Below are 10,101 nucleotides of genomic sequence, written 5' to 3' on the forward strand. Positions count from 1 at the left end.
TAATTTAGTAAATGCTCAGGACATTTTCCTTCTGGAATGGAACTAAACCCTTCACTTAAAATAACGATTTTAAAATGTAAACAAAATCCAGATCTTTACCTGTATCAAAGCAAGTACTTTGTCCTGAACAATCGCGGGTGGGTTATTTTTGGGAGATATGATTTTCACCAACACGCCATCAATAAAGTCTCGGGTGGTGACAAGCATGTGGAAACGATAGCCACAGTTCTTTACACATGTCTCAAGAACCTGAAAATCAAAATAAACAAGACAATCTATAAATGATCCAAAGTTTGTAAGAACAAGTTTGCATTGTATGTTCCTCACCGTCAATGTAAGCATCACCTCCCTGTAGTTTTTATTCCCATTAAGCCTCTTCTTCACAGCTCTCATTGCATCCTTAGGCCTATTAATCAGATGAACAAGTTACAAAAAGCTTATCCATGCCGCTGAAAAAGCAAGTCATTAGTAAGTTTCAATGCCGGGATTTAAATCTAAAATTAATTTAGATAATGCTTACACCCCACTAATAATGTGAGAGTATATGATTGGCTAAGGACAGCATAGACAACTAACCAATATTCAAAAATACAGATATGTTTTCCATGACTTTTGCAAAATTCTGTGGGTTTTTCTGTTTTTCCAAAACTTTTCCAGGCCTGGAAAATGCCATGTCAAAATGCCATAACTTTTCCAGGTTTTTCATGACCGCATAAACCCTGTAAACATTTTTTTTGAAAAACAAGAAAATATGTTGTGCTACAAAAAGTTCTGGTTTGTCTAACAAAATACACAGAATGGTTGTTTAAACAACAACAACAAAAAATTACAACATATGCATGCACTTTTTAAATGATTATTATTTTATGTAAGCACCAATATGAATGACGTCTTGTCTTTGACCCAACAGCCAGAACTTATTTTATTCAGCCTGTTAAATGATATAAACCAAAATCTTTCATGTCTTACCCATCTTCTGTTTCATTGATTATGTCACATATTTCCATATTCAAAGTCCAGTCTTCACTTTGCAGGGAGCCATCTGTGGCCCTTTCTAGGGAAGAGCAAAAGGTAAACTGATAAGGTTACTGCCCAGCAGAATCTGGAGTGACATCGGCACTGATGACATCGCACTGAACTGCAAACTCCTGTCTAATACGTGATGTTGGTTCTCCTCCATTGCTTGCAGTCATTTTCCCTATACAGACTGGCCATTTATAACAACAGTATGAATCATTTACACAGATTACTTCAGGCTTTAGCTATGAAACTGGGTGTGAGAAATAATCGCAGTGTACACTTGCTAGCAGGCTAATTCCAGCTGCTAATTAAGAGTAGTTCTTCATCTTTCTTAAACTCAGCTTTTTTACCTAGCTAGAATCGCGTTGAATAATTTAGCCATTTGCTTTGTTAAAAAACACATTGAGAGTTATCTGTTAGAGCAGTTAGCATGAATGAGCATTAGCCGTTAGCTAGCTAACTGACTGGCTATCCATGTTGAGCTTTGCTTTGAAGTGCCCTCAACAAAATACATTTCTGCAGGAGCTTACTTGCAACAGCACAATTTTGATGTATGATTTAATATCTGATAAACATACCAATGCAGTGTCCCACCGGAGTACTATATGGGTTTCCCAGCAAGAACTCCATCTTGTCAACATACCCATCGACTAACACTCAATGAGACGGTAAACACAAAAGTCCCGCCCCCGGACGATCCTCATTGGTCGCTTAATTCAGGACAGCGCAGGTATTGGCCGAACACACAGTATGTCATTGGAATGACACGCCAGCTAATTAAAGGAACAGTAGTGATTCCGTTTACGTGACTTTGCTTGATTATCACAGGTACGTTTGATATTTTATGGCACATACGGTGTTTACGTTATGGATTAGATTGTATTTCAGACTATGCACTTAGGTCAACCGATGTTTTAATGTGACTTTGATCTTAAAGGGAGAGCTCGGCCAAAATGAAAATGTCTGGTTTTACTCATTCTCAAACCATTCAAGATGTGTTTTTTTTAGCTGGGTATTAAAGATTTTAAGCAATTTTTTGGTCCTTTGTAGTTCAGTAGTTATAACACCACTTTATAAAACCTCAAAGTTTAATCAGGAGCCACAGGCATCAATTTAGTTTAGACCATATTGGGGGTAATGCACATGTAGCGTGAGTTACGTAATAATATTACTTTTCTTAATAACGAGTAAAGTAAGGCATTACTAAAAAAGTAAGAACATTTGAGATACTTTTTAATTCATTTAAATAGCTCTTTAACCCCCCCCCCCCCCTTTTTCATAAACATTGCGCCTCCTTACTACAAACCATTTGAGTTAAAAAACTAAGCCAAATGAGTACTGTGAACTTAATCCATTTGACTAAAAGACTCAAACCAACTGAGTACTGTAAAACTCAATAAATTAAGTCAACTCAAACCGTTTGAGGAAACCGATTGCAACAAAGCATTTAAGTAAAAAAAAAAAAATAGAAAAAATTATATTAGAAAAAAAAAAATCCGTATGAGTACTGTGAACTTACTCTAAGTTTAAGTATTTAATTAACTTATTACCTTCAACACTGAGTTCAAAACTCTTCAAATGAGTAAAAATAACTAACTGAAATTTTGAGTTAACTACACTTATTTAATTTGATAAAGTGAATAGAGCTCTGTGTGATAAAGCTATTTAAAAATATTTTTATGTGAACATTTTTAGAGGTAAATGTAGCTGTAAGAAAGAAACAAACATGTTCTGAAAGAGATCAAGCCTCAGCCAGGTAATAAAAAGTAACGCAAAAATTGCTTAAATGTAATGTAACGTATTAACATAAAAGGTAACACAACTAGTTACTTTTTATTCATTACTCAATATTGTAATGCATTACTTTCTAAAGTAAATTTCTCCAACACTGGTTTTGCATACATACTGTATATATACATATATAAATATATATATATATATATATATATATATTTTTTTTTTTTTTTTTTTTTTGGACGATCAGTGTTTGTAACTATTAACTTGCTTGTTATAAATCACCGGTTTTAGCTGAAAATTTTTGTACTGAAGAAAACAAAGCTATAAATCTAATGGCCTGAGGTGGAATACAATTTACTTTTTTTTTTTTTTTTTTGTATTACTTGTGGCCAGTTTTACCAGATTTCTCAGAGTGGAATGCTGAATGGGAACTGTATGAATCTTGTCCCTGCTAGCTAATGTGTTTTGAATACATTCTGACTTACTTTCGTAAGTTAAATGTAATGGGTGAGGCATCAGTTTATTTAAAAAATGTTTTACAGATTAATTGAGGTTTATTTGAGATTATTTGTTCATTCAGGTTTTTAAATTGCTTTAACTATAGTAAATCACAGACACCAGAACTAGCCTGACAGCACAGGCCCTGTCTTGACTAACTACACATTCTTCAATACAGAATTGTGAAATAAACTATGACATGTTTGGCTGCAATTGATTTATGTTATTTTTTATGTGACAGACAACTTTACTAGTGCTCAGCAATTGGCCATTTTCGGAAATGTTAAATGAGGCACAATTTTTATCTTTTTTTTTTATTGGAAAACTAGAAATGGAGCAGAAATCTAGTACTATCTCAGGAATAAAAAGAAATGCCTGGTCACTCTATTTTTGGGAGGACTATTTCATTTTGTAACTGTGTAGGAAAAAAGTCGTAGACACAATTAGATGTTTGTACTTTGTAATTTATTAAAATGTTTCTTTCTTTTCCCCAACATACAGCTTAAACATTTACATCTTTGAAATTGAGTTTGAAATACTGGGTTTTAGCATTTACAGTGTTTCCATGTGATAGCTGTTGACACTATAAATACATATCATGACCTTAGAAATCTGTATTATTTCTCAAAACATAACTACTGGTTAGATAACTAGTGTCACTGTAAAAACAAAAACAGATAACAATTCCCAAAGTTTCAGACCCACACAGTCTATTTTTGGCATTATCAGTCTTGTAAGATTTTTTTCTTCACAGATGTTTTTTCAGATGACAGATGCACAAACAATGCACCAGCCGCCGTTCGCGCTCGCAGCTCATACATGTCATAATCATGGACCCACTCCACATTTCCCCAGCTCCGAATCTAAGACAGAACACAATGTATAGTAATTATTACCACAGGAACAATATGGTCTCAATCTTAAAAGTAATTTAATCAAAATACCTGGTATTCTTCCTCAAGTCTGGACAACAGAACCGCTTCTTCCACATTTAGGTGTCTGTCAATCAGCGCAAAGGACAAAACCAGCGACTTCAGCTGATTGATCACAAACTCAAGCCCTGAGGAAAAATCAAGCACATTCACATAAGATTTACACAAAGTCTATTGTAAACAAGCTCATTTACATGAGATACAAAGAACCAACGTACCTGTCAGAGACCAGAAGTTGAAGGAATTAAGGTGCTGATGAAATGTCTCTTTAGTCTCTTCTGGGATTTGAGGGCCCATTATATTGGAGGACGAGCCAATGACTACATTGTACCTAAAAACAACAGTACGTTCTTATATACCAGTAAATTGTAACTTTTTGTAATTATTACACAATCAAAACTCTGACCAAAAATCTGTCAATTTTACCTTTGTTCAATCCAGTTCATCACAGGGTCCCATTCATTTGTCTGAAGTTCCACAAGGCCTGGAGGTTCTTCTACTCTGTAACTGCAAAGCGAGGTACAATTGATGTAATGAAACCTTAAAACCATCAGCTGATGCATAAATGAAATACTATACCTAATCAGTGAGCATACCAGATAGTGTCTGTTTCTAAAAACTTCAGAGCGGCAGAGATCATCTGTTCTTTTGTCCTTTGTGTTGGATTATCAAGAGCAGTGTTACAAAGGGTGGTCTGTAGGGACAGAAATCAGTCTATTAGATTCTGCTATTCATTTAACATTATGAATGTTGGGAATACTGGGAATGAATGTACTATCAGAATATACACACACTGATTTTATATGTACTTGTGACAATGTTTTAGATACATTATCCATTAGTATTTAATAATAAATATCTTTATTTAACCAGGTAAATCAATTAAGAGAACCAATTCTCATCTAAAATGACAACCAGGTGAAGAAAAAAGACACATGCAAATAATAACATATAAAAAATAGATAAATAAATAAAAAAAACTAGGAGCAAATGCAAATATCTTTAACTACATAAAAGGTCAGTTCACCCCAAAATGAAAATTATGTTATTAATAGGGTGGAACCGATTTGGAATTTTTGACCGACAACAATAACCGATAACTATTTAGAATGGGGTATATGCACACAATCTTTTAATTTCAGCCTAACAGGGCCTCCGTCTTTCCATTATAAAGTTGCCATGTTTGAGGTCAGTTTTTTTGTTTGTTTTTTAATCAGTGACCTTCACTGCCTGATAGATATAGATATATGAGTCTCAGACAAAAAGCACTGCGTTAAATTCTATTCCCCCGTCATATCTTTAAAATATAACAATTAATTTCACCCCAGTATAGGAGTTTCTGCGCTCGCCTGCTGATCCTGATGGCGCTAGCGGTTACACAATCTTTCATCTTGTTTTATGGTTGAACAACTAAATGAATGCTTGTATCTATTTAACTGAATGTTTTGTCATCAATGCATCGATAGTGTAAAACATCGATGCTGTAAAAGGAACCTTATGAAAATGAAAAGTCACATTAAGCTTTTTCAAAATGAAATGTGCATCTTGGCGTTTTCATCAACCGGTTTTCTATGCGCATATTGCAAAATTACCATAAAAATAGGTGGATGGAAACATAGATGAATGAATAGGAAAAGACACAATATGCAGACATTTTTTGCAATTTCTGCAGAGATTGATTTTAGGAGTATCATAACTACAGCATTAATATATTAAATAAAAAACAACACATTTTTTAATTTTATTTAATGTTTACAGTGCAAATCCAATTGCATCCACCTATTTGGTAAAGAAAGCAATACATCATATACCTACAAAAAGACAGAAAATATTACATTACTAACTGTATTGTTAATAAATCATATGAACATTTTAATAGTACTATTATTATAACACAATAATATTAGTGAAATTAATAAAAAAAAAAAAACTAAATAAATATAAATTCACACACAATTAAACAAGTGAATACAGTAAATACACCGAATGATGGGCTAAAGATCTGCGGAAATCTGCAGATTTCTGTACACGCATATTCCGTGTGGGCCTACTAATGAGGTGATAAACCGCTGAATGAAGTAAGTATTTTTTCTTTAAGTGTGCACAAAAGTACATTGCTGTCTATATGAAGGGTGAGTGAGCTCTCAGATTCCATCTAAAATATCTTAATCTGTGTTCCAAAGATGAAAGAAAGTCCCAGAGTATTGTTGTTGACCAAATTATAATTTTTGGCTGAACTACCCCTTTAACTGAATAGAATTTTTAAATGATTAAAATAGAATTTAAAAAAAAACTAAGCTTTCAGTTTTATTTATACCTAAAATCTGTACTTTTTAGGGGGTTCTTGAATGGAATCGTCTGCAGCAGAAAATTAAAAAGAAAAAACACCAAAAAAGTACAGATTTTGGGTATAAATAAAGGTACTAGTCTTGTAGACTTGTAATACTGTAAGTTTCAGTTCTGAAGAGTGTATAAAAATATGTGTTCCATGCTACTATGTATGTATTATAGATACATTTGAATGTACTCTGTAGACAGTTGTAGAATAAAACTTTCAAATATACTAGTAGTACTTGGGAAACCAAAATATAGTATAATAATAATAATATAATATAAATTAAAAATAATATCCTACCAAGTGCATAGTGTAAAACTTCAATGTGTCCTTTTGAACGTCCCACTCATTTGCAACAGCAATGGCAAGAGCTTCATTGGGAACTGTGAATAGTTTTCCACTTGGGGTCTTCAGCTTTCTCTTATCAAGGTTTATTTCAAACAAGCCACCTATAAACAAGAAAATCTGTGTTTTCATATGAGCAAACCCTCGATCTTCATCATTGAAAACATGTTTCTTTTAAGGTGCTGTTATGGCCATCAGTACTGAATGATGCTCACCTTCACCTTGAGTTATAGATACAGTCTCGTAGAACTTTTTCCTCTCTGCAAAACACAATGCAAGTACAAAGATATTAATATATTTGTTTATCATTTTAAGTTATTTTTTTCTTTTTATATCTTACCTGCTGTAGCACTGCTATATTTTGCCTTTTGTAGCTGTGTTGATAAACTGGGAACATGCTTCACGTAAGAAAATGAAAACGGCCAAATAATTGCCTGGCCAAACTTTGTGTGATACCGACATATATTTCGTAGCATATTTTAAACGTTATGTGTGTAAATTTGTATTTGTATTGATGCCACAGTTTAGGCGTGATAAGCCATTCAGTCAAGGTTAAAAAGCCGGATATGGTGTTATATTAAATTTGACAATGCATTTTTCATGTTTTAATCGTATAAATTACAAGAAATGAGTATATCTGAGATAAACTCAATTATTCAAGCAAATACACTAGAAGGTATTTAAAGGCATGCAGCAAAGTGAAAACAGCGTGCCGTAAAGTGGACTGACGATGACCTAAACAGGAAAAAGCATAGAGGATAATTCATAATAAAAGTCCATAGCTATATAAATATCTATGAGAAAAGTCCAACATTTCGAACATTCATTTAGCGCCAAACTTTCAGAATGGGTTACCAGGGACAAAAGAGAGTGATATACCTATTAAAATATTTTGATTTTAATAATTAAAAATAGCAATTGAATAATTAAAAAGATTAAAATAATTCTATATAGTTTTTAAATAATAAGCACACATTATAATACAAAATAAAAGAGAAACAGAAACAAATTGATAAAACAGCATAATAATTAAACGATTATTAAATATTTAATAGCATACAATACATTATTATATTTTATTTAAATAAAATAAAACAATAAATTATATATCAAAATAAAATAAAACAAATAAGAATATAATAATAAAAAATTTCAGTTTTCAAAACATTAACTTCAGGTAACTTCCTTAATTTTTTTTAACAAAAATGTTTATGTTTTAATGTGGGGGCAATGATATTAAAATGTTTGTGGCATCTAAAAGTTGGGCGGGAAAGTCCTGCTCTAAATATTAAAAATTAACATAGCTTTAAATAACTTAAAATATTTGTTAAAAATGTTATTCTTAAATACATTTTTTGGAATATTTAAATGAATATATTAGTGAATATTTATATGTTGCTACTATAAACTGGTTTATTCACCTTTCTTTTGCTTCAGTTTTATTATCTCTATCTTATATGTTTTTTTCTTTCTTTCTTTCATTAATTTGTTGGTTTGTTAAAACATGGAAAAAATTACACAATTTATAGAGCAGACATTTACATTACACTTAGTTATTACCTAATTATTTATCTACTATGTACAAGACAAATGCAAAAAGAATTAAATAATATCTTGTTTTAAAATCTTCATGTTTATTATCAGTTTGTTCTGCTTATTTAATTTATTTTATATATTCTAGAGAAAGAGAGAGAAATAAATAAATCAAATAAAAAGAAAAATAATACATAAAATAAAAATCATTAATTTCAAGTATACAAAAACCCTCCAGGGACACACATGAGTTGATGGGGCAGCAGTAGGGTAATGCACCAGAACTGATCTAAGGAACAGCATAGCGCCCTCTTTTGGTTGTGTTTCTGATTTGTTTGATTGTCCTCTGTTCTTCAGCATGATAAAAACATTTCATTATCAACATTAACTAATTCCACAATGAATATATATATATATATATATATATATATATATATATATATATATATATATATATATATATATATATATTGGCCTATATATTAGTGAAATAGACTAAAGAATCTAAAAAGGATTATATTGTTCTTTTGAAATATCACAGATTTCACCAATATATGAATAAATAAGAGATATAAATTGAAACATAAGTCTATAGTTTATCTATAGAGTAGTCTATACATGTAGCCTACAACACATTACAATATACATAGACCTACTGTATGTTTAGTTCATGTGTTGTGAGTTGAAAGTTTTGTGTGGAGTTTGCATGTTCTCCTCCCCTTGTTCGCATGTTTCCTGGATGCTCCGGTTTCCCCCACAAGACCAAATTGGGAAAGGTGAATTGGGTAAGCTAAAATTGTCCCAGGTGTATGTGTGTGAATGAGTTTGTATAGATGTTTCCCATTGATTGGTTGCAGCTGGAAGGGCATCCATTGCGTGAAACATATGCTGGATAAGTTGGCGTTTCATTCAGCTGTGGCGACCCCAGATTAATAAAGGGACTAAGCCAAAAAGAAAATGAATGAATGAGGGTTTTTTGGGGGGAAATTTACTTTCTCTGTTTATTGTGCAAGAGAACACAGTAAACATCTGAAACTTGAACAAAAGTCGAATCAATTATTTTCCCAATAGTATCTGGATACAGTCTTGGATATGCCCGTTTAGACACGTAGTTTCAGACATGCAGTCTCAGACACAATGCACTCAATAGAGCTAGTGACGTCACTGTGAGGGTTATGGGTTGTGTTAGGTGTGCGCATTAAAACAATATGGTACTACACGTTAGAAACATTCATTCATTCATTTTCTTGTCTGCTTAATCCCTTTATTAATCCGGGATTGCCACAACCAACTTATCCAGCACTTTTTTGCACCAGTTGCAACCCATTTCTGGGGAACTTCCACACTCAAAAAAATGATTTGTTGGACTTACATAAAAAAAGAGTGTCAAGTGGTTCCACGTAACTGTGTTGAGTAGTTTCAACAAGTAACAATATAGTTAAATGAACTAAAGAAATCCAGGTAAAGTTTACAAAATATTTCTTAGTACATTCAACCCATTTAGATGTGTCATTATTGCATTTTAGTTTTATGTATATTTTACTTAGTAATGTTATGTTAGAATTATGAACTTTTAGTATGTAAGGTGAACACTTTATTTATATATATATATATATATATATATATATATATATATATATATATTTCACTTCTAATGTATGTGCTCTACAAGTGTAAAACTTAAATAATCAAACATATTTT

General features: G+C 32.1%; 2 protein-coding genes across 11 annotated transcripts in view; both read right to left on the reverse strand.

Moving 5' to 3' along the window:
* tom1l2b (target of myb1 like 2 membrane trafficking protein b) overlaps positions 1–1,672 on the reverse strand; it is a 30,457-nt gene extending 28,785 nt beyond the window's left edge. For all 10 annotated transcript variants that reach the window (XR_012387629.1, XR_012387630.1, XR_012387627.1 and 7 more), the window contains 4 exon segments: positions 1,599–1,672; positions 970–1,054; positions 328–406; positions 100–249 (listed from right to left, as the gene is read on the reverse strand). Coding sequence is in view for 5 of the 10 variants with exons in the window: in XM_073917699.1 (XP_073773800.1) it covers positions 100–249; positions 328–406; positions 970–1,054; positions 1,599–1,650 (366 nt within the window). In the remaining 5 variants the exon portion in view is untranslated.
* A 2,026-nt stretch (positions 1,673–3,698) lies between these two features.
* Positions 3,699–7,587, reverse strand: atpaf2 (ATP synthase mitochondrial F1 complex assembly factor 2). The gene is given in 8 exon segments (NM_001082821.1): positions 3,699–4,118; positions 4,200–4,315; positions 4,406–4,518; positions 4,614–4,694; positions 4,784–4,881; positions 6,823–6,971; positions 7,083–7,127; positions 7,208–7,587. Coding segments are annotated over 8 exon segments (876 nt in total). The 5' UTR covers positions 7,344–7,587; the 3' UTR covers positions 3,699–3,980.
* Between the last annotated feature and the right edge of the window lie 2,514 nt (positions 7,588–10,101).

This window comes from Danio rerio, chromosome 12, assembly GCF_049306965.1.
Source record: "Danio rerio strain Tuebingen ecotype United States chromosome 12, GRCz12tu, whole genome shotgun sequence".
NCBI lineage: Eukaryota > Metazoa > Chordata > Actinopteri > Cypriniformes > Danionidae > Danio > Danio rerio.